Raw genomic sequence first — 27,924 nt, 5'->3', positions numbered from 1 at the left:
AGAAGGTCCAATTTCAAAAGTGAAACGGACAAAAAAAAACCGACTTGCTTGCACATTTACAATTTTACCCCCTTCTTCTTCGCAATTCGATTCCAGTTTACGCACGGCACCAGTTCAATTCAAATTTAAGTTATTTATTCACTGTCGACTTGTTTTCTGGTCATACATTCTCAATCCTTGGATCAAATCGTTGATGCTGATCCAACGACTGAGGTTTTAAGTCAAAGGAACCCTGCATAAACGACATAACGTACGAGTTCGACCTCTCCCCTAGTCCCCTGCTGAATGCTAGCCAATCCATTCATATTTAAACCAGCGCCATCCATGCCACATTATTCACCACTGGCTGCTTTTAAATCTATAAACATACAACGCTCTTTTTCTTTATTTCTCGTGTTTGTTTTCCAGCAAGAAAAAAAAAAACGTAGAATCTTACACACAAAATAGAAAGAAAAATCACGAGAAAGTTCTTTGATATTTCGCTCTAAAATTGTATTATTTTGGCTGTTTTCGGTTGACGATGTGCAGTTTCTGATATTTGGATCGAAGAGTCTTGATTTGAATTTTACAGTAGTGAAGAGTTTTGGTTAGGGTTGGGGCTTGTTTAATTGGCTGGTTCTTTCTTTTTGGCTTTTTCGGTTTGATTTGGGTGTTGGAGTTTCATTTGATGATGATTATGGCCGATGGTGGTTCGGGGCCTTGGCCTTGTGGTGATATCAGTGGCGTTGACGAGGTTGATGGCGGCAATAGCGGTGGGAATTTGGAATTGACAATGGATATGGATGACTTCTTACATATTCTTGAAGAACCTGGTGATCCTTCTCAGGTAGGCTTCCGTTGCTGCTCTTGGATAAAAAAAAATGGGAACTCGAGTTATGTGGATAACGTGCCGTTTCAGTCCTTGGAGTCAGCAATTGTGGGGTTAAGAGTATAATTCCGAGAAACTTTGATTTTGAACTTGATTACAGTGTGGACAAGTTTCATATTCGGATAAAAATTGGATGTAGGTACTAGGTTTTGTGGATCGAGTAGGCGGCTTCAACTGTTTCTTGAGCTCTAGATAGATAATTTTGTATGTTTAATAGTGGTGTAAATGGGAGTTTCTGTTGGTGTCTCAAGGCCATCGGGAATATACATCATCTGAATGGCTAATTTCAAGCAATTTGGGAGAACTCATTGGATTTTACATTTTACAATCAATGCAAGAAAGAGAGCTTTGTTTTTTATTTTTTATTTTTTATTTTTCTTAATTGACTAAACATGCTCTAACTTTTCTCTTAGGACTGGTGAAAGTCGGAAAACATGGTTTAGCTTCCTTTTGCATTTTAGTGAATATTTCTTCTTTGCATTTACAAACTTGCAGAGTAGTCCCGAAGAATTTTCATCTAAGAACTTGAAAAATGAGTCGGCTACTGATGTTGATGTTGGCAACCACAAGAACTTTCAGCTTCAAAGTGGTAACGACTATATACTGAATTTTGTCTTGGTCATTTGTATTTGAGATAATTATTGGGATAATGATGTGTTCTTGAGATATTGTGGAGCTGAGATGGAAGATTTCATATTATCATTTAGATTATAATATGTCTACATTGTTGTACTGTTTAGGTTTTCAGATGTTAAACGGACGACATGCATTAGAATCTGAGTCCATAAATCCAGCTACATTTTACCCTTCACACAATCCAGAAGCTTCAGATGCTAGGATTCGAGGTTCATTTGGTTCCTTTGATCATGCGGGGATTTCTGCCATGGCCTTTAATCATGTGACACTGGATCCCTCATCACAAATTAGCTCTCCTATGCATGCCTGCCCCGTAAGTCCCAAAGAGTGGTGTTGTCCATGTAGCAGGGATCAAGGAGAAGGGAGGGTTGGTGTATTGCAGCCTGAGATTCCAAGTTGTAGTATGGCATCTAGTTTCATTTGATATTTTTAGATAGATGATTCTGATTTATATTGGAATTAATGATTTATTTATTTATTTTTTTCTGGAAATTGCAGATGCTTCACATGGCCTTTATATGAATACTTCACATGAGAAGTTTGGACACAGTGGTGCTTTTATTGAAAAACCTGAAATTGATTTATATAGATCTATGGATATGTCATTTGTGGATGCTGATGTTTCTTCGCATAATCTAGTTTCTTCTCAGTCTACCTTTTGTCATCATTCTGATGATAATACTGAATTAGGTGCCCATTTTCCAGCCATGCAATTTGGTGTCAATGCTGATAATACATTTTTTCTTGATTCACCAGAGTGTTATTTTGTTGAAGATTTCAGTTTTGAATTATTGCCTAGCAATGAAGTAATTACAACTAACAAAAACGATGAAATCAGGGAGTTTCAAACTGAGAGTTCATGCTCTGTTTCTGAGATTTCAGTGATTGATTACTCTGATGTCAAGGGACTGAATTTTAAAAGTGAAGCTGCTAACTGTATATCACGTATCAGCAGTAGTTTTTCATCTAATACAGATGATAGATTTGTTGATAACAAGTCATCAGGAGTACCATTCAGTTGTATTCAGTCAACCATCTGCAAGAAGCAACTGGCTGCCGTAGAGGATGGAAAAATTGATGAAGTGGTAGCATGTAGGAGCATGATAAGCCATTCCGATGAAATATCTAATGAAGCTGTCAATAGAAAGTTTTCTTGTAGTGATGAAAGTGGTCTTTTTGTTGATGAAGAGTCAAAGCAATCATCTTCTGGTGTTTCTTCTTCTGTGTGGAGCCAGAATCATTTTATCTACGTTAATGATGAGAAAGGAGACGTAAATGTTGCATCTATGAGAGCTCAATTTGATGGAATTGCTGGTAAAATTCCCCTTGGTGCACATTTGAAATTAAATGCTTCAGACCATTATTTTTCACATGTTGAGGAACCTAATGTGAACAAGCAGCTGAGTTTTGTTAAGGAGGAAAGAGATAGTAAATTGATTCAACCTGAGTGCTTGGGTCATCTTTCAAGCGTCAGCCCTGAATCAATTCAGAGTAATTTGTCTGGTAGCAAATCCAATGTTGATGACGGCACTGACCTATGTGTTCTTGAAGATATCAGTCATCCTGTTCGCATAAACCAATCTGTTGCAGTTGGAAAGGCCAATGGCCCTACACAACATTCTGCATATGGTAATTCCGTTCATTGTACTGGAATTGGAAGCACAAGGCTTAGGGCTAACGATGAGAGGTTCATATTTCGAGCTGCATTACAGGTTAGATCTGTGTTGGATGCTGTTGCACTTACTTTTTATTCCTTAACTCCATTGGAGTTTGAAAAGGTTTCGGTACTTAAAGTGCCAACAGAATTTGGAAAGGCTTGGCACTGAATTAAATTAATTATGGTCAGGTGCAGACATTATCATGTTGATATGAGAAATTGTTTATTATTCTTTGCATAAATGGCTGAAATATCTGTTGTGATGCTTACTGAATTTATGACAAATATGTGTTCATTAGCTGTCTTAACCAATATAATGAGCATCATTTGCTGGAATTTGTTTGCAATATCTGTGTGGATTAGGTACTTTCTCATCATGCATTTTCATTTTGTTTAAGAGCCATTGTCTAGCGCAATAGTAAAGTCTTGGACTTGCAAATGAGAGACTTGCAGATTCAAGGCCTGAAAGAAGTCATTTCAGGCAAAAATTGTGAAAGGGTAAAATAGTATGGGGAATTCCCTTCAAGACCCTATTTTGATGGAACCATAAGTGGCCATTTGCTTTTCCTCTCTTTTTTTTTTTGTTGTTGTGCGGGGGGTTGGTGGTTGTGGTGGTGGGTTGTTGGGGGGTTGTGTGGTGATGTTGTAGCTTCATTTTGTTATTTTCTAAACATCATTTTGGCTCCAATTATTTTGAAGTTTTCCTGTTAAGGTGGCTGTAATTTGTTTGCCTCTGTTGGAATTGATGAGATTTTACTTTAATTTATGGGATATGGTTATGAGAAAATCATGTGATTGATTAGCTTAATTAGTGCTTATATTAAGAAGTGATTTAAGGAATGCCATATATCTTGTATTTTCCATTATAAATATGGACTTTTATGTATTATGCCAAGTACAAGTAAATGAAAATGTAATCCTTTAAGGTTCATTTCAATTCTCTCCCTTTCTCTGCCTTTTCTTCTTTCTTTCTAAAAAATCAACATGGTATCAGAGCCTGCAGAATTCTAGGGTTTTTGCTTTCTTATTGTCCTCCTCCTTCACAAAGAAATGGGTTTTAGTCCCAAAAGCTATTTTCCTTCTTCAGGGTTTGAGTTTCAAAGCTATGGGTTTTAGTCACAAGCTATTCATCTTCCTCTTCTTCTCTTCATGATTTGAGAGTCTAGGGTTGAAGTCCTTACTCTTTTCTTCTCCTTCATCAAAGCCTAGGGTTTGAGTCTTGGATATTTTTCTCCAATATTCTCATTCTTCTTCATTTTAGCCTAGGGTTTGAGTCCCAAAGCTAATTTTCTCCCAAATTCTCGTTCTTGATGATGCATCCGTAACTTCAGCAAAAATCTCATCAAAGGGGAGTGTTGGAATTGATGAGATTTTACTTTAATTTATGGGATATACTTATGAGAAAATCATGTGATTGATTAGCTTAATTAGTGTTTATATTAAGGAGTGATTTAAGGAATGCCATATATCTTGTATCTTCCATTATAAATATGGACTTTTATGTATTATGCCAAGTACAAGTAAATGAAAATGTAATCCTTTAAGGTTCATTTCAATTCTCTCCCTTTCTCTCCCTTTTCTTCTTTCTTTCTAAAAAATCAATAGCCTCTGCCCTTTTGTGTTGCCCTTGAATCAGTACTTGATGTATTTATTTAGTTTGTGGTGGGTAGCTTAATAAACTTTAGCAGCATCATAGTGTTTTGGGAGATAGAGTTGAATTATTATTTGGATCCTTTGGGGTGTGTTCTTATTTATTTATTTATTAATTCTGGCCTTTTACAAAGATTTAAAGTTACTTTCTCTGGGAGATAAGAGTTGGAAATCTATATTGATCCGTTATTAAACCTGTTCTAGTAGGACAATTTAAAGTTCTCTTTATTGTTTATCCTTTGATGGTTTTCGTATTGCAGCATCAGTTATCCTATTCTATTAAAAACATGCTCTTTCTTAGTGTCTGTTATAATAACAGCTGTTGTTGTCAATGAAAGTATGTTGTGCCTAAGGTGGTGATATGCATTACAGGATATTTCTCAGCCAAAGTCTGAAGCTAGTCCTCCAGAAGGAGTTTTGGTAGTTCCTCTTTTGAGACATCAGGTTTGGAATTTTTCCTTAGTTCCTCATTTCCTTTCAGGCCCATTTGAGAATTGGCCATTGGACATGTGGTGATGTGTTATATAAAATGTATCAGGCCTATCAACAATGAAATAAGCTACTTTTGCATGAACAAAATAAAAAGAATCATAGAAGAAACATTTTAAGACATTGGAGATATTCCATAAGCTCAATAGATCATTCGGCAATGTGACTTGTTATGACAACTGCTTATCATTCTGATTTATTTCCAATTATGTATAAAACAAGATTCTTTTTGTTTTCAAGGACCAAATATCTTTCTAGTTAGTGTCAGAGTTTAAAAAAAAGGAATAAAAAAAACGAAGGAAACACTTCATCAAACTGTAAATGCCTACTTACAAAAGAAAAATTCAAACCATTTCGCAAATTTGCATTTTAATCCAATCATTTCAATTTAGGCAATTTAGGCCAAATTGACTAAAATTGAAATTAAAAAAAATGCATTTTACTCATTAAAAATAAAAAATTAATTCATAATTTTTCTTTTTCCCTTCACCAAATTAATTTAGAATTTTTCTTTTGCCCTTCACCATCCATCCCTTCTGTGACCCTTTACCTAGGGGTGAGCACTATTCGGTTTGAACCGAATAAACTGAACCGAACCGCCTTAATTCGGTAATTTGATTCGATTTTTAAGATAATTCGGTTTGGTTCGGTTTTACATTTTAAAAATTTCATTTATTTCGGTTCGGTTTTGGAGAGAAAAAATCGATTGAACCGAATTGTTTTATTAATTTTTAAATTGATTTATTTTTATAGGAAATTTATGAATTATATGTATATATATATATATATATATATATAAATTGTTTAATTTCATTGATTAATGGTTATTAGGTTCAAATCAAGGTAAATTATACCAAATAACTTAAAAATTAAGTCTAAATTAAAAAACTTATCAAAAATAAAAAATAATTGGTTCGAACCGAATCGAACCGAACTGAAATAAAGCAATTTGGTTCAATTTGGTTTTTCATTCATTTCGGTTCTGTTCGGTTTCTAAAATATAGTAATTCGGTTAATTCAGTTTTGATGGTTCGGTTTGATTTAAACCGAATGCAGCCCTACCTCTACCATTCCTTCAATATAGGTCCTGTTCGAGGTTGAGGTCAGAAGGCAAAAAAAATGCATTTTAGAAAAATATCATTTTAGATGTGGTTGAAAAAATCATTTTAATTGTTTTGGAGTTCTTATAACTAAAATGTCAAATTTAAATTTAAACTAATTTTTAGTACTCTCTAATTAACATATTTAAGGAGTTATTTTTCTCAATAACAACTCCAACAACAATGCCAAATAGACCCATATTATATATTGGGTTTTTTTATTATTGCTATAAGAGTTGCTGAGAAAAATACTTTCTTAAATATATTAGTTATAGAGTATTAAAAATTGATTAACAAATAAATTTGATATGTTTTAGTTATAACAATAGTAAAATAATATAATTCAAATATCTTTTTTTTTTAATAGCATCTAGAGTGTTTTTTTTTTCTCTGAAAAGTGCTCTTTTTACCCTAAAAGTCAATGAAAAATGGGGCCATACAGATGTCAATTCAAGGCTTAAATTGAATGGATATTTACAACTAGCCAATTCTACCATTGTGATGGTCAAAGTTGGGGTGGAAAGTCTTCATCTTTAGTCTCTGGGGACATTAGAGGACAGGAAGCTTCACCTTTCAAGATCCCTCTCTGTCATCCCTACAGAAATAATATCTCCTTTAAATCCCCATTTTCATTGTCTACAACAATCACAAGATGAAGGGAGGCCGGAGGGGGACGGTGGGTGAGGGGCAAAGGGAGAGAGAGTGAGTACATAGAGAAAAGGGAAACGGAAAATAAAAAATAAAATTTTATTTTGTTGAGGAATAAAATATTATTTTTTATTTTAATCTTGACTAGTTTGTTCAAGTGGATAAAATTGCAACCAATTTGTTCAATTTGGCCTACATTTCCAAAATTGAAATGATTGTATTAAAATACAATTTCGTGAAAAGGTTTGGACTTTTTTGGTAATTAGGGCATAAACTGTAATGTAGCATTCTAGCAGGAGAGCATATGCCCTATACTTTAAGTTGGACAGCACATACTGTACCCCACAACATTAACCCTCCACCAAATCCCCAAGCAATTTGTTTGTTATCACATCTTTAGACTAAATCAGGTGTTGGATTTTGTCAATTGATGTGTGGCATCCTTTATTTGATTGCTTTGCTCTTCTTTTTTTATCTTTATTTTTACATTTTTTTAATTAAACATTAACAATGACTTTGTGATGCAAGGCCATTTACTTGTTTATGGGTTGTTGGTGCTTGCACTTACACTTGTTAATGTGTTATCTGACTAAAGTGTTTCTTTGACAGCGAATTGCTTTGTCATGGATGATTCAGAAGGAGACTAGCATGTACTGTTCAGGAGGAATTCTTGCAGATGATCAGGTGGAATTCCTTTTCTTAAGTTGCCAAAGCCATTGATAGTGCACTTTCAAGACTTTATTCTACTTCTGGGCTTATGCAACAAATTCTCTTGCAGGGATTAGGGAAGACAGTATCAACAATTGCTCTTATACTTAAGGAACGACCTCCATCTGTTAAAGTAGATCCACAATTAGTTAAGAAAGAAGTGTTTGAACCTTTAGATTTGGATGAGGATGATGATGAGGTTACTGAGGTTTATGGAATGAAAAAGGATGCTCAAAGTTTTCAACTCATGTCAAATCAAAGTTCAAAAAAGAGCATGAATTCTTATGGGCAATCTACGGGAAGGCCTTCAGCAGGAACTCTTGTTGTTTGTCCCACAAGTGTCTTACGGCAATGGGCTGAGGAGTTGGATAAGAAGGTTAACAGTAAAGCTAATCTTTCTGTTCTGGTATACCATGGAAGCAATCGAACAAAGGATCCTTGTGAACTTGCGAAGTATGATGTTGTTCTAACTACATATTCAATTGTTAGCATGGAGGTGCCAAAGCAACCTCTTGTTGATGAAGATGATGATGAGATAGGAAAAGGTGAAGGTGATGATGGAGCATCCTTGGGGCTCTCATTTGGTAAGAAAAGAAAATATCCTCCCAGTTCTGGCAAAAAGGGGTCTAGGAATAAGAAAGGAATGGATGCTGCATTACTTGAGTCTGTTGCTCGACCTCTTGCAAAGGTGGCATGGTTTAGGGTTGTCCTGGATGAGGCTCAGAGCATCAAGAATCATAGAACTCAAGTAGCTAGGGCCTGTTGGGGCCTTCGTGCAAAGCGCAGGTGGTGCCTATCTGGAACTCCTATCCAAAATGCAATAGATGATCTTTATAGCTACTTCAGGTTCCTCAGGTATGATCCTTATGATGTCTACACATTGTTCTGCTCCACAATAAAGATTCCAATTCAAAAGAATCCAACAAAAGGGTACAAAAAGCTGCAAGCAGTGCTGAAGGCAATAATGCTTCGTCGCACCAAAGGTTAGATTCTTTGTTTTGTGGGCATTGATTTTGCATATTTGTTAATTCATGTGTTGTAGTTATTCTGCATTTAATATTCCTCAAGATTTTTAATTGCATTTTACTGTAACTGTAAAGCTCAAAAGGCCTTCTTTCTATTTCCTTTTATTGAAAAATGTTAGAACTTTTGATCTTTTGTTCTCTAATCTATGTTGAGGCTTCTTGTTGTGCTGGGAACTGACTCTGCTTCATTGCTGAATGTTTTGTTTGCCTTCCTAATTATTGGAGTCACATGGATATGGATATCTGAGTAAAATTTCTTTGCTGGTTTCAATTGCATTATGCATGATTTTCCTCTTGATTGACAAATTAATTACTGATATGTTCACGAGAAGGATTCATTTATGTAAGAGAAGGTATTTTTCATATATTCAAAAGGTGTTATACACTGCTATATATATATATGCATACAATTTTCTCCTATTTTACATGGACTAAAATTTTACATTGATTAGGAATCCTTTTCTAGCAAGGATATCCTATAAGAGTCAACTTCTAATGGGAAAAGGCTTTTATAACACTCTCCTTCAAGTTGGAGCATAGATATTAATCATGCTTAATTTATTACAAATGCAGTCAACCCGAGCTCCATTTAGAGCTTTTGTAAACATATCTCCTAATTGCTCCGTAGTCTTGATGTGTTGTGTTGAGATGATACCTTGTTGAAGCTTTTCACAGACAAAATGACAATTAATTTCAATATGCTTGGTTCGTTTATAGAACATAGGGTTAGAAGTAATATAACAAGCAGCTTGATTATCACACTATAATAGCGCAGGCAGAGAGGTCTTAAGGCCAACCTCATCTAATAATTGAAGTATCCACATTATTTCACACATTGATTGTGCCATAGCTCTGTATTCTAATTTAGCATTAGATTGAGAGACTATGCTCTGCTTTTTACTTCTCTAAGACATCAAATTATCTCAACAAAGATATAATATCTAGTAGTTGACCTTCTATCAGCCTTAGAACTTGCCCATTCTGCATCTGAAAAACACTTAACATTCAAATGTCCATGATTACTATATAATAAGCCTCGCCCTGGAGCTCCCTTCAAATAATGCAAGATTTGTCTCAAAGCTTCCTAATGAGCAACATTTCGAGAAGACATAAACTGACTTACCACACTGACTGGGATGCAATATCAGGATGAGTTATTGTAAGATAGTTCATTTTACCTACCAACCTCCTGTGTTTTTTCTGGATCTTCAAATAGCTTACTATCTTTTGCTCCAAGTTGCAAATTTGGGGTCATTGGTGCACTGCAACGCTTAGGACTTAATTTTCTAGTTTTTGTTAGTAGATCAAGAATATACTTCCGTTGAGACAAGAAGATACATTTCTTAATTCTCATAACTTCAATACCTAAGAAATACTTGAGTAGGCCTAAGTCTTTTGTTTGAAACTGGGTTTGAAGGAAGTGTTTAAGGGATGAAATACCTGCAGAGTCACTCCAAGTGATAACAATATCATCAACATACACTACCACTAGAATTAGGCTAGCTTTAGATTGCCTATAAAACACCAGATGATCGCACTTACACTTTTGCATATGTACTATTTCACTGAATCTTCCAAACCAAGCCCGAGGACTTTGTTTCAAGCCATAAAGAGACTTTCGAAGTCTGCAAACTTTCCCTAACTCTCCTTGAGCAACAAATCCTGATAGTTGCTCCATATACACCTTCTCCTGAAGATTACCATAAATAAATGTATTCTTTATATCTAATTGGTGTAAAGGCCAATTATATATAGTTGCTAGAGAGATAAACAACTGGACTGAAGCTAGTTTAGCTACAGAAGAAAATGTATCAGAGTAATCAACCTCATATATTAGAACATATCCCTTGGCTACACGACGTGCTTTTAATCTGGCTATAGAACCATCAGGATTTATCTTCACTGTAAAAATCCATTTGCAACCAATAGCTTTCTCACCAGTGGGCAAAGGTACCAGTTCTCATGTACCATTTGTATCTAAGGCCTCAATTTCTTCTTTCATGACAGCACATTAACCAGGATGAGATAATGTCTCAATAACTGTTTTAGGGGTTTTTATAGAATCTAAAGAGGTAACAAACTTCGAGAAGGAGAAGACAAATGATCATAGGAAATAAAAGAGAAAATAGGGTAAGTATATGCACATTTACCTTTGTGAAGAGCAATGGGAGGATTTAAAGTAGGATCATGACTAATGGTAGTAACTGGATCTTCCGATGAAGAATATGGTGGAGGATCTGAGTTTGGAGTCTCCAATCTCCTTGAGTAAACATGAACAACAGGAGGTTTGACTGAGACTGGGACAATAGGAGCAGGATGAGGAGGAGGATTTTGTTTGACAGTGTAAACTAAAAGATCATATCATCGTCCTCCCCCTGATTCTCATACATAAATGTTTGAGAAAATAATGGAGTAGACTCAAAAAGCGTAACATCAGCATAAACAATATAAAGATTAAGAGTTGGTGAAAAGCACCTGTTTCCTTTTTGGATCTACGAGCATTCAAGGAAAAAACATTTAATAGACTTTGAATCCAATTTAAAAACCTGTGGACAAACATTTTGCACAAAACAAGTACAACAAAAAATTTGGGTTTCAATAGGAAACAATAATTTGGTTGGAAACAAAATAGTATAAGGAATGTCCCCCTCAAAGACAGAAGATGGCATGTGATTAATAAAAAAACATGCTGTAGAAATTGCATCAGCCCAAAAATGTTTAGGTACCTTCATTTGGAAAAGAAGTGCCCTAGCTACCTCGAGAAGATGACGATTTTTTCTTTCGGTAATACTATTTTGGGATGGTGTATCAATACAGGATGACTAGTGAAGAATACCATTTTGAGTCATATAGGTCTGAAATTGCTCAGAAAAATGCTCCTTAGTATAGGTCTGAAATTGCTCAGAAAAATGCTCCTTAGTATTATCACTTCTTAACATGCATACAGAAGTATTAAATTGAGTTTTAAATTCAACACAAAAAGCATTAAAGATAGAAAATAACTCAGAACGATTCTTCATTAAATATAACAATGTAACACGAGAGTAATGATCCACAAAAGTAACAAAATATCTAAATACAAGTTTAGAAGTAATAGAACAAGGACTCCAAATATTAGAATGAACTAACTCAAAAGGGGACGAAGCCTGTTTATTGACTCTGGGCGCAGAAGGTAAATGATGATGTTTAGCAAACTGACATGACTCAAATTTCAGTACTGACAAAGATTGAAACTGAGGAAATAATTTCTTTAAGATATATAATGAAGAATGGCCCAATCTAAAATGAACTTCAAGAGGAGTTAAGGTACTAGGGTAAGCAAGAGATCACGGTTCACGTTTGTTAAGGATGTAGAGACCATCAAACTCATGCTTTTTATCAATAATCTTCTGCGTCATAAGATCCTGAAACAAACAATGGTCAGGTAAAAAAGAAATAAAACAATTTAAGTTTCGAGTGAGTTTACTAACAGAAAGTAAATTAAAAGAGAAGTTAGGTAGATATAAGATAGATGACAAAGATATGGATGATGTTGGACTCATAGTTCTAGAACCCATGACACATGAAGTAGATCCATCAGCTTAAGTGACTGTGGAAGGGGTAGTAAAAGACTGGAAATCAGATAAAAGATCTAGCACCAGAATCAATGACTCATTTGGACGAGGAGGACACAAGATATGTAGTGGATTTACCTGACTTAGTGATAGCAGTAATTGAGGAATTGGTAGGCTTTAGAGATGCCTGATACTGGGAGAACTGTGTAAATTCTTTTGCAGACATTGAGATAATTTTCTCAGAGGAGGAAGACACTGTAGAATTTTCTGCTATCATATTTGCCACCTGAAATTGCTGATTTTTTTTCTTTGAAGTTTCAAATGATTACATTTTGTGTGTTCAGGCTCATAGCAATAATAACAAATGACTCCTCTCGAGTCCTGAGTAGAACTGGCCTCCCCATTACGTTGATTATTTCTGTTGTCAGTAACCCCTCCTATATATGCTCCTCTTTTTCCTTGTTGTTCACTCATATTTTGACTAATAAGAGCACCGCTAGTGGGTTATGAAAAATGAGTGCTCTCTGTATGAAGGACACGTGTAAAGGTATCATGTAGAGAGGAAATCTCAGAGTTAGAGAGAATCTGAGATTTAACAGTTTCATATTCTGAGGGTAAATCAGCAAGAGAACGTATGACAGCCATTTGTTCACGTTGAGCTTGTTGCACCTTTATATTAGGATTGAATGGTAACAGAACATTAAGCTCTTCATAAATATGTTTAAATGTCATAAAATATGCTGTAAGAGTCTTATCCTGTTTTTTAGGTCGAAAAAATGCTTTGCAAATGTTATATATGCGAGAAATATTGCCTTTGCTAGAGAATAAAAATTATAAAAACTCCATCAATTCTTTAACATACAGTGATTAATAAGACTCATTACCTCACTGTGAATTGAATTCCGAAGCTGTAAGAACAAACAGGTATCTTCCCTCAGCCAAGCTTACTTGGTATCATCATCCGGTGGATCATTTGTGAGATGATTATCTTTATCAATGCTCCGCAAATAAATCCGAACAGTCTTGCTCCATACCGAGTAATTCAAGCCATTGAGTTTGTGTTCTATGATTTTAGTCATCACCGGAACTACATTAGGAATTATAGACTTGGTTTCAGCCTCAGCCATTGTACTTTAAATGTCCAAAATCCACAAATAACCCAAGAGACTGCCTCCAGTTAGCAGATCCCGATGAACCAGTGACGCCAAAAAAAAGATCTTCAAGCACTACCAAGAACGAAGCCTCAAAAACCAACACAACCTATAGGGATGGAACCACCATGTTGGGGTGACGATGGGAGAGAAGGCCCAACCGTTGGACGTTGTCGGAGAACACCACACGTGGGGTCACGTGTTGACTCGTGGAACAGGAACCATAAACCAAAAGGTGTGCGTGGAGGCCACTCACTCCAATTCTGGTCACCGGACTTTTAGGGATGGTTGGTCAGCACTTGGGTCACCTCCTGAGGGTGGCAATTAGACACCGTAGTAACCCTAGTGGGTTCTCCTAAGTTATAGTGGGTTGAAGGAAAATAGGGGAACAGGAATAGGAGAAAATTCTTAGGGAAAGAGGGCTACGGGACCTTGTTTTGATGCCATGCTTGAAGGTATTTTTCATGTATTCAAAAGGTGTTATACACAGCTATATATATATATATATATATATATATTTATATGCAATTATCTTCTGTACTACATGGACTGAAATTCTACTTTGATTAGGAATCCTTTTCTAACAAGGATATCCTATAAGAGTCAACTTCTAATGGGAAAAGACTTCTATAACAATTTAAATTAGTAATATGGCTTATTATGCATTCTATATTGTGCCTTAACCTTAAGGGTCTTGTGCATTCTCTGGATTTACATTTTTAGGCTACTGGAATAGATGATTTATCCCTGTTGTTGTTTTGATGGTTTTTAACTGCTGGTAAACTATATTGTATCCTGTCAAAAGGCATAGCCTCTTATCATTGTATGCTAGAAAATTTTGGTTAAATTTCAAATTTTGCTGTGGATATATATACATTAATATTCTCTGATCTGTTTGAAAAATCTTGGTTGGACTAGCATGTTTTGGATACGATTATTTCTAGTTTGATCTGTATATAACAGATTGTCGAAATTTAGATAGGATGGTGATGGTTGATGTGGGTTTTTATCTTATTGTTGTTGTTTGATCTAGGGACAAATATTGATGGCAAACCGATCATTACCCTGCCGCCCAAAGTAGTAGAACTGAAAAAAGTAGATTTTACTGATGAAGAGCGTGACTTCTACACAAGGCTAGAGATTGATTCACGTGCTCAGTTCAAAGTATGTGTTAACTAGATGAGTGTGTGGATAATTTAAAATTTTTTTTTTTAAAGCTCTCTTCATTTTATTTTCTTTCTTTTTCCCTCACCCCTAATCCCTTCCCTTTTTTTGATAAAGCTTGTTATTCTGATGATTAAATTACTCTTTGTTTTGTGAACATGTTTGGTTGCTTCCCACTTCTTATGTGCGCAAGGTTAAACTTTTTAACCTCTGAACTTGTTTGTCTTTTCAGGAATATGCAGCTGCTGGAACAGTCAAACAAAATTACGTCAACATTTTGTTGATGCTGTTGCGTCTTCGTCAAGCTTGTGATCATCCTCTTCTTATTAGGGGTTTAGATTCAATTTCTTTTGGAAAATCCTCAATTGAGATGGCAAAGAAGCTCCCCAGGGAGAAACAGATGTGCCTTTGGAATTGCCTAGAAGCATCTTTGGCAATCTGTGGCATCTGCAATGTATGTGTTACTCTTTGTCCTGTGCCTGTTTCAATGTGCTCTGTTTTCTTTTTCTGCAACTTCAATTGAGATCGGAACTAGGCTTCTTAGAGGTTTAAGATACTGCTTTTAATCACTCTATCTTCCAGGAGTTTGCCATAATTTGTATATGAAAATTTGAAGAATAAGTATTCAAAATAATGAGGCTATTAACAAAGTTAATACTAGGGCTTCTAGGCAGCCCATGATACAATGAAGTAATATATTCACTTCCTCTGAATATTAAAATCTCTATAGAACTTAGATTCCTAATTTTACTACTAGTCTGAAAATTATTTTGGCTATGAAAATAATATTAAAAAATAATACTTGGACTTGATAAAAGCTAGTAACACATGTGCGTTGTTACAAGAGCTCACTTCCGAAATTTTGGCATTTACCGAAGTCATGGAATTTGAAACTTTATGAATATTAAAAGAAATTGCAACATAGGCTAAAGGAGAAGTGAGATCAAAACCTCATTTCTACCTGGAACTCATTATTTGAGGTCCGTTGTAGGTGCCGCAATTCTAGGATCTCCAAACCAGAGCTACACTATAATGAGCTTTAACTTGCCTTTCCCTATACTGGATGCCATATTTTATTGATGATTTGGTTTGTTAAAAATACTATTTTCCCTTCCTATTTAAGGGTCTAATCTGTATGTTCTTTTGTTTGATTGCTGAATGCTGAATGATAATTCATGTAAGCTGACATTATGATGTAAAATATGCAGCTGATCATTTTTTATAATGATAGCTACGACATCCTGTGGTTGATGTCTGTGCAATTTTATCTGTTTAGGATTCAATGTTTATGAGAATGAGAATTCTTTGGTTTTAAATTATGGTGTTAATAGCTGTGCCTTACAGTTAGTTTCTGTGTGTGTTTTGTGTTGTCCCTCAAATTGTCTTATTAACCTTGTATTCTGTGCAAATAAAAATTTTCATGCATTATGTTTTCTGATAACACTGATTTTTTATAGGATCCACCGGAAGATGCTGTTGTTTCAATCTGTGGTCATGTGTTCTGTAACCAATGCATATGTGAACATCTCACTGGTGATGACAACCAATGCCCTGCGTCAAAATGCAATGTTCGACTAAATAAATCTTCAGTGTTTTCCAAATCCACATTAAACAGTTCTCTCTCTGACCAGCCTGCTCAAGATGGTTCTGGCTTTGAACTTGGTCGGGCAACAAACCCTTATTCTGAGGGTTGTCCGCATGATTCCTCAAAAATTAGGGCTGCGCTTGAAGTCTTGCTGTCACTGACCAAACCAGGGGATTGTGCATCTACAAATGGTTCTTTGGAGAACTCTTTTGATGGAAATGCCGGCTGTCATGAGAACTTGTGTAGTTCTGGAAATTCAGTTAATGATAATACTGATAAGAGAAATTTACTTCTGGATGAAAATGTTAATGGTTCAGTTAAAGTAGTTGGTGAGAAAGCCTTAGTATTTTCCCAGTGGACAAGGATGTTGGATTTGCTTGAAACTTGTCTTAAAAATTGTTCAATTCAGTACAGAAGACTTGATGGAACAATGTCAGTTGTTGCCAGAGATAGAGCTGTGAAGGATTTCAATACACTTCCAGAGGTGTGTGAGATATCAACTTGTTGAAAAATTTTATATTGAAAGGTTTTTTTAAAATATTTTTCTTAAATGTGTCCAGTGAATTTAATTCTGAAGCTTGATCTCTATGCTTTGTAGGTGTCAGTTATGATTATGTCTTTGAAAGCTGCTAGTCTGGGATTGAACATGGTTGCAGCTTGTCGTGTGCTGCTTCTGGACCTCTGGTGGAATCCTACTACTGAAGATCAGGCAATCGATAGGGCACATCGCATAGGACAGACTCGTCCTGTTACTGTTTTGCGTTTAACTGTGAAAGATACTGTTGAAGATCGAATTTTAGCCCTACAGGTAGCACTATTCTTGTATTTTCTTTCCATTATGTTTATCATGCAGAAGTCTCTGATTTAATATTGAAAAGTATGATATAGAGATGGCATACATGACCATACTTGATGTTTTATGGAATATGCAGTTTTATATTGCCATTATTACTTGTCATGTTAATGATTAATGTCTCAGGGTTAGAGCTTTTAGATAAATTATGATGGAGGGATTTGTGTTTGTCTCATCATTGACCTTAGGCCGCTTTTGTTGGTGAAGTATTTATTTGGGATAGAATAGATTGATTTGTGTTAATGGTTGTTCAAATGGTAACTGAACTTGTTGACTTGTTGCAACTTTGAGCTTGCAGTTCACATATTTTTGGTATCAAGTGACTAAAATCACATATATGCGAAACAACTTTAGTTGGGTCAACCTTTTTGCTATCTTTGTTGACATTTCTCATTTTTTCATCAATGCAAAAACATGATATTTAGATGGGCTTGGATGACTCCTCTCTTATGGAAAGTCAACATTGATTTTTTCTATTCCTAATTAGTAGATTTATATTTTCCTAATCAGTGTAGGATTTATATTTCTATTTAATAAAGGATTTATATTCCTATATAGGTAGGAGTTATATTCCTAATTAAGTAGAGTAACTATAGGATATATATATATGTGTGTGTGTGTGTGTGTTTAACTTTTTATTTTATATTAATGAGAAAAATAAAGATGTAGCCCTTTGTGGTTCTTTCCTTTCTAATCCTTTCTTCCCTTTCTTTCTTTTTCTTTTTTTATTCTTATATCTTAACATCCTTGACTATGATTTGATATGATTTGTAGCCATTTCCTTTTTGTTCTGTTTTAATATGACGGATTCCAACTTATAGACTTGCTTCCTTTTTTTTCCCCCTATCTTTTAAGTTATTACTGGATACTGGATGGCTACGTGTGTGTTTATTTATTTATTTATTTTCTTGATTCAAATTTGTGTGTTCATGAAAATCCTTGGGTTCATGCAGCAAAAAAAGAGGGAGATGGTTTCATCTGCATTTGGAGAGGATGAAAATGGTGGTCGTCAGACTCGTTTGACAGTGGAGGACTTGAATTACCTTTTTATGGCGTGAAGATGGAGTTTACAGCAGTCATCCATTTGCTAACGCAGATATCATATATGGTATCCCAGCAGCAGGCTCCAAGATTCTTAGCAGTTGCTGCTGTGGCTTTATAACGGAATTGGGACTGTAGTCTGACTCGTTTCAGCATTGATACCTCAGGGAAGTAGTTTTTTGCTGACAAGAAAATACATGCATAGATGTCCAGGAAGATCCATTTTTCTTTTTTATAAATTTTTTGGTGGGCCATCTCCCATTACATTGATAGGATCTGGAGTTCAAAGAGTCTTACAGTTATTAAAGATACTGAGTTTGATAGGTATATATGTAATTTTTTTAAAAAAAAATTCCCCGAGTGTAAATGATAGGGGGTTTCATTTTCTTTAGGCTGTTGGGTTTTATTTTTGATTGAATTGTTAGATTCTCTCTCTGTACATGGATTATGAAATTTATCCTCTTTAATAGAAATTATACATGCTGTTGTCGCTTATTGCTGCTTTCTGGTAAACTTTTAATTGTTGAAAGGGAGTGTAAAATGGAGTCTCAACTCAATGAGCATAAATATTTGTCTCCATGCCTGCAAAATATTCAGGTTAAAATGCTATATTTTGCCTTGGATTGTGTTTGTGAATCCCTTTCAACCAAGTATTCGCATGTATTGATGCATAACAATTATCAAATGGACTATCAGACCATGGCACGTGAAATTGAGAGCAAAATAGAAATATTATATAAAAAAAAAAGTTGGGAACTGATTGTTGGTTCAAGGCATAAATGAATCGTTAAAAAAGTTTTATTTATTATTATTATTATTATTATTTTTTATTTTCTCGAAAGATATAGGAATTCACAGGAGTGAATATCAAGCTGCGGATGATGCGATATTCATCAATAATTGACATATATTATATCTAATAATTTGCGTATATATTCATTTTATAATAAAATATACAGTAAAAAAATTAGTAAATTAGATTTAACAATTTAGATATATTATATTTTTTATATATAAATAAAATAATATGTATTATTATACTTGTAATTAATGAGAATAATAGGAGGGCTATAAAAAAAATTCTTAAATTAATATGTGAAAGAAAAAAGAGAATAAAAATTTAATTAAATGAGAATGACTAATATTTTTACTGAATTTCGAATTAATTACATTTTGTAACTCATATTGGTCAATATTCAGTTATTTTTTATTCTATTTTTAGAAATTTCTTCTTTCCTTATTTGTTGCTAAATATAAAATTAATCAAAATAATAAATATAAATTCTTCTAGTGATATAAATATAGTTAGAATAAAAATATGTTATATAAAAAAAATTATTAAACACTTATTTTATTATAATTTTTTTAAATTTCAATTACTATTTTTAAAATGCAAAATCTTTTAAAATTCTTTTTTTTATCAGCTCACATATGATTTATTTGTATAGTTAGTTATATTTATTATAACAATGATAATATGGTTATTTTTGTGCTATTAGATAAATTTCATTAAAATAATAATTAAAATTTTATTATATTTAATAAAAAAAATTATGTGCTCACACTATATTTCATAAGCAGCTTAAAAAAAAAAATAAATGCAGAAAGTAAAAGAAAGTATAAATAAAATGAATCATTTTATTTTTATGATTTAGAAACAAAGAAATGTTCCATCTTTTAATTATATAATAATAATAATAATAATAATAATAATAATAATAATAATAATTCAATTTAATTTTAATATGCTAGCTAAATATTTTTTAAAATTCATTTTTAAACTAAAAAAATCATCTATTAAAATTTGATGATATTAATTTTATGAAATAAAATAAAATTAGATATTTTTTAGTCATAATATATTAAAATCAAGTGATGTCATTGAAATTTAATAATAAATTAAACAATCACATATGAATTTAATATATTATTTTTATCCATCTTATTTTTGTGTTTTATTTTTAAATTTGGTTAAAGTTTGAACTTATTAAAAATAAACTTTTTAATTTTGTAATTAAAAAATATATATACTAAAAAAAATATTATAATATCATCTATTTTTATTTTTTATAGTTCAAATCTTTTGATTAAAAAAATTAATTTATAAAGATATATAAAAAAAAAAGATTGGCATGTATGAATATATAAATAACTTATTAATATTTAAATTAAAAAAAAAGCCAAGTGTAACTTAGAAGTCGTTCAAGTTGATGGCAAAACATTTTGCCATGTGTGGACTAAGCTCAATGGCCATTATGCTGACATTACTAAGCAAGAAGATAAACGCCTGTCAAAGAAAACACCATCGATGAACTCATTGGCCATCTTAGGTGAGTACTGCAAACCAAGAAGATTAGGAGATCCATGCAAGACCATTAGATCTCAAAAACAACCCCAAATAAAGTTGAAACGTAGTGTGAGCCTTAGAGAACAAGTGATTGCGCAAGGAGCCATGGGGTGCCAAAGATTCAGAAAACAGAGGGGGCAACGCAAACCTCTTTAGGTTTCTTGACTATTAAGAGTCGGCCACTGCTAAGGTGGGGAAAGACTCAAGAGTTATCGTCAATCAAATTAAACCATATTCTCCCCAAATCTAACACCAAAATCCATAAATCAAAGAAAACCCAGTACCATCACAGCAAAACCTAAACTTTCGCTCACCAAAACAACCCATGATTTAAAGTTGGCAGGAGAGGCGATGCTAGGAAGACACAACCAGGCAGATCAACACATACACATCCCTTTCAATTAAGCTTAAATCTGCAACTTAACAACAACAAAACAATATTTACAACCCACCCAGTGGGGGGCAGGGAGACCCACTATCGGGCAGGAGGATGAGGAGACATTCTCCACCCAGATGGGGCTGAGGAGGCCGCTAACTTGGAAGTGACAAAGAGGCAAGCTCCGAAGGAAGAAAGGCAATAAACTAGAGAAAAAGGAGTTATTAAAAAGCTGGGAAAATTACTCTTTAGTTTTTTTTTTTTTTCATTTTAATAAAATAAATTATTTAATTCTTTTTATTTTACAAAATGTATGTTATTTAAAATAATTTTTTAACTCAACTATTCAACATTGTAATTTTAATAATATAATTATTTAATTATCATAATTTTAAATTCATTAACTATTCAACTCCTATCTATAATTATGTTATTCTTTAAATAATCAAAAGTTAATAGATAGCACTAAATAGTTATTTTTTTAAATGAAGGGTTAAATAATTAATTTTATAAAAAATACTAAAAATTTATCTAAAAGGTTTGATTCAATCGTGAATTTTGTTTTTGATTTTTAATTTTCTTTTTAATTAGAATGAGTTAATTGAGCTCTCAACATTGTATAGTCTATAAAAATAACATGAGGGAAAACACTGAAACAAACGAGGTCCCATGGTCTAGCGGTTAGGACATTGGACTCTGAATCCAGTAACCCGAGTTCAAATCTCGGTGGGACCTTTCTATTATTTTTTTATCCATGTTGCATTTTTTTTTTCCCCAGCCTCTGCCTCTCAGGCCTCCACTCCACTAATAAGAAGACAACCAAGTACAAAGGATAACGCTTGTAACAGATGAAAATGCGTATCAAAGCTGCCAGTTACTTCTTTCTTTTTATTTTATAGTCAAGAGGGGTGTGTGCATCTCAATCGGACTGAAACTAATGACTCATAGCCCTTCAAAATAGCACAATGTCAACTAAAGGATCAAAGAACTCGGTTGACATCCTACGCTCTGAAACTGCTAGTTATTTCTTTTCTTTGTAACTTTCTGTGCATTTGTATTAAGAAACTAAAATGTTCATGACATGAGCAGAACTAGATTTCTCCTCTACATTTGCTGCACAAACACAACTGAAAAATTCTCAGGGACTTGCAGTCTGTAACAGATTGTAGAGCTCTTTTAACGGACAAATATCTCATCAAGCTACAAATTTCAATCAAACAGTAAATACCCAATTAACATATATATCAAACTTAATTCAAATAAGATATTAAATCCATTAGAAAAATAGAATTCTTCAAGTTCCTCACAGGTTTTTGCATTTGAACAAAGAGGAGCTGTTGCTCATAAGAAAAAGTAATCAGAACATCAATTTGCTTGGCATCTATCATTCAACCAAGCCAAAATATCACCCCGAACAATTTCAATATTCTCATCAGTCTCACCAAAAAGCAAAGAATGCATCATACCATCATAAATCTTGATTGTTTTGTCTTCGCTATTTGCCTCTTCATACAAAGCTCTGCTCACATTTGGATCTGTAACAACGTCAGCACTGCCATGTAATACAATGAAGGGAATGCTAATATCACATAATCTTTGACTCAGATAATCTGTAACTCTCAACAGCTCCAAAACAGTACCTAATCTTGGTTTTCCCTTGTACCTCATCGGATTCATCACTCCAATTATCTTCTTTTCCTCAACTTTTATCGACTTTGATAGAACATCTGCAGTTGGTACAATAGGCAAAGTTGGCAAGAATTTTGCAACAAATGATAGAATCTCAGGAATTGGCCATCTGGGTTTCATATTCTCTGAGATTTTACACATGGGTGCAACCAAGATTGCACCATCAAACCCTCTAGGGTTTGCTAGATGAATCAGGAGACAAATAGCACCACCCATTGACTCACCATATAAAAATGAGGGCAACCCATGAAATTCTGGATCTTGCTTGATAAAATTGAAGAAAGAAAGACAATCTTGAACAACGAGGTCGACATTGGGGACATACGCCTTGAGGCCTTGAGATCTACCGTGCCCTTCGATATCAATAGCATAGCAGGCAAAACCCATCTGAGCAAGGAAGATAGCTGTGGACTGAAAGGTCCAGCTGATGTCATTGCCATAACCGTGAACCATACAGAGGATGCCACGCGGAGGCGCAGTGGAGATGGGAAGCCATGATCTGGTGAAGAGAGAGAGTCCCCTAGGTGAGGTGTATAATGAATGTGATGCCCTGATTCCTTGTTGCTTGTAGTATTCTTCCTCTCGGGTTTTGCCCCAGTAGTGAATTACGGTTTCAGTCAAGAGATTTTCTTGCTCCTCCATTCTGGGAGAAACGATTAGGATCTGGGAATTGTTTTTCCCTTGGGATGATTTGTGGTTGGTTTGGCTGCTTGGTCGTGCATTTGACTAACTTTTCTCTTGAATTGGGGATAGGCTGAGTTGGGTTGGACTCGGTTTTGTGACTCAATTAACTCTTAGTTTGTAGCCGAGTTGAGGTTAGTCATTAATGCCCATAGCCCCTTCCTACTTTGCAGCCATAGCTTTGTTTTTGCGATACATTCAAGGTATCTCTGTTAAAGCTTTGCATGAAAATATTGGGTAAATCTGCTTCATCATCTTCTGTTTTGGGGTTAAATTATTATTATGTGATTTTACATCTTCTGAATAAAGATTTAGTTTCTTATGTAGATGGACACGTATCATAAGAGAATGAAACACTTCTAATTGAAGCATAAAGTATATGCCATTCTTCCTCTTTTAATTTCTTTTTTTTTGGACGAGGGCATAAAGTTTATGCTTGATTAATTTCCATAGCTTCTTACCCATTTGATCAAGATTTGTTTTGGATTGAAAATTAAATGTAATCCTATAAATAATAGGAAGTTTATGGTGGGTAATTGATAAACTTTTTTTTTTTCTTTTTCTTTTTGCCATTGTCCCATGATATTAGAGATATATTTTTTTTTGGTCAAAGAGATATCGGATTTAGGATCCAAGTGTTTCACTTTCACAAAACAAAACCTAGTCTAGTTCATGGTTTAAAATTCCCTATGGTCCTAAATAGGATGAAAATACTAGTTAACCTGCACAAGAAGCTCATCCTAGACTTAAATCACAAAGCTTTACCAATGCCTTGGACCATTAGCTGCCTGCCATGGTCATATATGCATCATTATGTTCCTGTGTTCATCAATTTGTTTATATATAAAGTAGAAGAGAGTTAGATGCGTTTAACTTTTCCCTTTTGCTTAAATATTCTATTTTATATACTTGGACTCCAATATAGATTTTCTTTACCCTACTAAGTAGTCACCTCTTGCTAAGTGTTTCTCTTGCCCTCAAGCTTCTATTCCTTGGGAGATTGAGGCTATTGCTCAAGATGTTCATTCAATTCTACGAAACAATCCTTTTATTCAGTTGTCGTTTGCCCCAAGAAGTGCATACGCCTGTGCACATTGTTTAGCAAAAAGCGCAAGATTAGGAACTATTTCTGTTGATTGGGTTTTGAATCCACTATTCAGTTATCTGTACTCCTTGATAAGGATTGTTGTAATTTTGTTTCTTAGAGTAATATTAATCTCTTTTCTGGAAAAAAAAAGTCACCTCCTGCATATACTACAAAATTGGAGGCAATGACCTGGTTGACTCTAGTTCTTTGCCAAATAAAAAACAACTAGTTGACTCCAGTTAGAGAAAACTTGGCCTCAAGGTTTAAGATATGAATGTTGCAGGATTTCTAAGGTCTACGAGGTGAGGATCGCTTGCGAAAATTGGATTTTCTGTTAGAATATTTTAATCTGTGGCGCTTATAAAATAATTGGATGATGTGATAGGAACTCATGAAGGAGGCAGCATCATACTGCTATATCCAAACATTAACCTCCTATGCTTTTTGAAGCGTTCTTTGCTATGCAAAGGCTCTTGCACAGGCACCAATTTCAAGCTGACTTCGCAACGTTGAATTGAGTAGTCTTATTACTACAACTGCAAATAGTGCAACTATGTCTTTTGGTGTGTTATATCAGACTCTTGGCATTGACAATTTTCAGAAGTTGGACCTATTGTACTAAAAGAAAGATAATTGAGTTGGTTTCAGAGCTTGCATACGACAAATGTTGGTTTGCCTGTGTCAAAAGTGTGTTGGGCCTGCATTAATACACCTTTTGCAAAGTAGTTGGGCACTGCTTTACCAAAAAACTGTGTTTGGCGTTGCTGAAATTCAGGGCCAAACACAACTTTAGCGTCCTGAACATATACCGTAAAGCTACAAACTTTGGTTCTTTTTAACATCGAATAGGTAGAAGTAGATTACTTTTAATATTTTGTTGTGATAGCAATGAGACAATTCACCACACAAGGAAAGAACAAGAGGGAAAATAAAGTGGAAGTATAGCCTTCTTTTTATGCCTTGCAGGTTCATGAAGTTGCTTGAAACAGGGCAAAGAGAAAAAGATGAAAGGTTGTTCAAAGGAAAAAAAGGGCACAGAACTCTAGGAAAACCTTTCATTTATTTAATAAGCTATAATTGTACTGTTAGAAATAAAGTCAGGGATAACTAATGAGAGTAGCCTAGTTCAACACTACTTTGGTCTTCAGACTAAATGGTGAGGAGGTGGAGGGTTTCAAACTTTGAATCTCATCCTTTCAAAAAGTGTTGTCTTGATAATTTATTCTCCAAATAGACCTACTGTCTCTTCTTGATGGAACCACTAACTAACACTAACCCACTAATAGTATATGCTCCTATGGACCAAACTTAACAACCATACACAATTCAAAGAAAATCAGGGATAAATATTCCACCTAGAAAATGCTAGGCTGCTTTAGCTTGCCTGATTAGTGTAAGTTTGTAAAAAGAGGTGAACTGTTATTTATTCACTTGATCAAAGTAAATGATGCCAATGATTGGTAGGTCAAACGAACTTCCTCTAACCAATTTTGCTTTAATAAGTGGCAGTGGAACTTTTAAAAAAGAAGAGGAAATGTGATTAGGCTCAAATGACACAGTTTTAGATATAGTCCTAATTCATCAATATCTTCTTTTGTATGCATATGAAACATGATAGGATACAACTATTTGGTCCTATTCAATAATGATGGACTTCACTAACTGAAAGGGGAATTTGCTTCGTGGAGACACAGTATAAAACAATTAATCTTTCTGCAATCATGAACTCTAATTGTGCATTTTATCGTAGCCAATTGTAAATTATCCACTTCTCATCAATTATATCCTCTCTTATCTTAATTTCCTTGTCATCATCATAAAGTTGATAATTCCAATAACCGCCTAAAAGCATAGGAAACACAAAATTTTGTGCTCATTATATCTACTTTCTCTGTTCACACGATTAATTATTAATTTTCTGTTCTTCGAAAAAAAAAAAAATAATTTTCTGTTGAAGAGATCTGTATAAACAAGAATGAATTAAAAAATCTGAGAAGTTTATCTGAATCTGCCTTGTCATCAATCTTGAACCTTACATAGAGTTGTTCCATGTGCTATATTTTGCCCTCTCATCCTCCAGAAGGGTCAGACAGCCACTCAATATACAACAACAACAACAACTAAACCTTAATCCCAAACTAATTGGGATCAGTTATATGGATTATTTTTTTTTGCCATTCAGCTCTGTTAGATACAGTTTGCATCAATATTCAAAAATTGTAAATCTTTTAATATTACTTCATCCCAAGTCCTCTTAGGCCTCTCCCTTCCTCTTCTCACTCTTTCCCCTACTCGCTAATTATACTTCCATATTTTTTGTTTGGGATAAGAGAGTAGATAAATGACTTAAGCACTTTTTTGTTTTTATACGATATAAATTTAGCCATATGTAAAGTCTTTGATTGAGGAACCTATGACTGACAGATTTGTCATGCAGAGTATAGTTCGGTTTCTGATGATAAAATTTGGGTGGATGGTTAGCTTAAATGCCAGGATAAGTTTCTCCAGAAGTTTTGCCACATAATTTTGGTTTATGGATACATGAAGGAAATACATGGTTCCTCACAAGTTTAGATGTATATGATGAGCAATTCTGTTTTCCTGTTCCCCTTTCTATAGATCATAATGAGAAATTTTCTCACTTCCATTGAAGTACTTTTTCTGTTACCTTGTTACTTGAAATACAAGGAAATACTATTTCAAATTTTTAATATGCTAGTTTGATGAAAGGCGTATTTGGCTTACTGCTGAAGTAATAACAGCAGGCTGATTTTGTCTGTCCTCTGCCGAACATTTTTCTTTTAGGTAACAGATGAATCAATAGAAACAGTTTTTGGCTTGGAGAGGGTGAATTCCACTTTGATTATACTTTATTATTAATTCAAAATTAAGCATAACCAATGAGCTTTAGCTCAGTAATACTAGAGTCATCTTCAAGGCTGTGAGGTCTCGAGTTTGAGTCCCATTGAAGCCTTCTATGCCTAAAAATTCAATTTTAAGCGTGAACTATGTTTAAACAAGTACTAAGATATATAATTATTTTAAGTGGAGAACTAGAAAACTTATGCCTATAGTGAAATTTCTATAAAAGTGTGCTGAAGATTGTCGGCATGTTCTGTTGTTGAGCTTGGGGTTGCCTCCACCAAAATGGTCTAAGCCAAAGCTCCCCACTTCTTATATTCTCTTTCAATTTTTTTGTATCTAATCTATGTGGGACTCCAACACATATGAGGAACAGAACGATTGTGGATGAGATTCCTGTGTTTGTTCTGCATGGCAATTGACCGCTTAAGGATGGTTGATGTGGCAACTTTTCTTTTTAATGTGATGTTGAACTTGTAGCTTCTTTCATACTGCTTTATAGCAACTTCAATCAGGTCATTAACTTGATCATAGGGCAAAATTCGAAAAAAGATGTGGAAGTTGGGCATAATTTTATAATTTGTCCCTAGTAAATTAAAGAAAGCTACTGCCAAAGCTTTATGCAAGACTTTTCACATAGGTCTTTCATATTGATTGTGCAACAACCAAATTGGCGCACCAGAAGTCACACATCACACATAGGTATTTAAGTCCTTGTCGTGACACACATATCCAATTATTTAATATAAATTA

General features: G+C 34.3%; 2 protein-coding genes and 1 non-coding gene across 6 annotated transcripts; 2 read left to right on the top strand and 1 right to left on the bottom strand.

Moving 5' to 3' along the window:
* Window positions 1–135: 135 nt before the first annotated feature.
* On the top strand, window positions 136–18,468 carry LOC110661975 (helicase-like transcription factor CHR28). Of its 3 annotated transcripts, none has more exons than XM_058130314.1 (12): window positions 136–826; window positions 1,364–1,457; window positions 1,609–1,899; window positions 2,003–3,216; window positions 5,184–5,255; window positions 7,658–7,732; window positions 7,827–8,739; window positions 14,520–14,650; window positions 14,883–15,104; window positions 16,108–16,719; window positions 16,834–17,043; window positions 18,042–18,468. In XM_058130314.1, the coding sequence occupies exons 1-12, from the start codon at window positions 668–670 to the stop codon at window positions 18,144–18,146; spliced, it is 4,098 nt and encodes a 1,365-aa protein (XP_057986297.1). In that variant the 5' UTR covers window positions 136–667; the 3' UTR covers window positions 18,147–18,468. The 3 variants fall into 3 exon arrangements, with proteins under 3 accessions (XP_057986297.1, XP_021676528.2, XP_057986298.1); XM_021820836.2 differs by having other exon boundaries at window positions 1,609–1,905; XM_058130315.1 differs by having other exon boundaries at window positions 1,364–1,458; window positions 1,742–1,905.
* Window positions 18,469–21,515: 3,047 nt separating this feature from the next.
* TRNAQ-CUG (transfer RNA glutamine (anticodon CUG)) lies at window positions 21,516–21,587 on the top strand. The gene has a single exon. It is a non-coding gene; the product is annotated as a tRNA-Gln (tRNA).
* A 515-nt stretch (window positions 21,588–22,102) lies between these two features.
* On the bottom strand, window positions 22,103–23,487 carry LOC110661974 (caffeoylshikimate esterase). Of its 2 annotated transcripts, XM_021820835.2 has the most exons (2): window positions 22,766–23,487; window positions 22,103–22,579 (listed from the first exon to the last, which is right to left on the bottom strand). In XM_021820835.2, the coding sequence occupies exons 1-2, from the start codon at window positions 23,181–23,183 to the stop codon at window positions 22,218–22,220; spliced, it is 780 nt and encodes a 259-aa protein (XP_021676527.1). In that variant the 5' UTR covers window positions 23,184–23,487; the 3' UTR covers window positions 22,103–22,217. The 2 variants fall into 2 exon arrangements, with proteins under 2 accessions (XP_021676527.1, XP_021676526.1); XM_021820834.2 differs by having other exon boundaries at window positions 22,103–23,484.
* Between the last annotated feature and the right edge of the window lie 4,437 nt (window positions 23,488–27,924).

This window comes from Hevea brasiliensis, chromosome 11 (genome assembly GCF_030052815.1).
Source record: "Hevea brasiliensis isolate MT/VB/25A 57/8 chromosome 11, ASM3005281v1, whole genome shotgun sequence".
NCBI classification, from domain to species: Eukaryota; Viridiplantae; Streptophyta; class Magnoliopsida; order Malpighiales; family Euphorbiaceae; genus Hevea; species Hevea brasiliensis.
The sequence above is the reverse complement of the archived record's forward strand: the minus strand, read 5'-3'. Positions and strand labels throughout refer to the sequence as shown.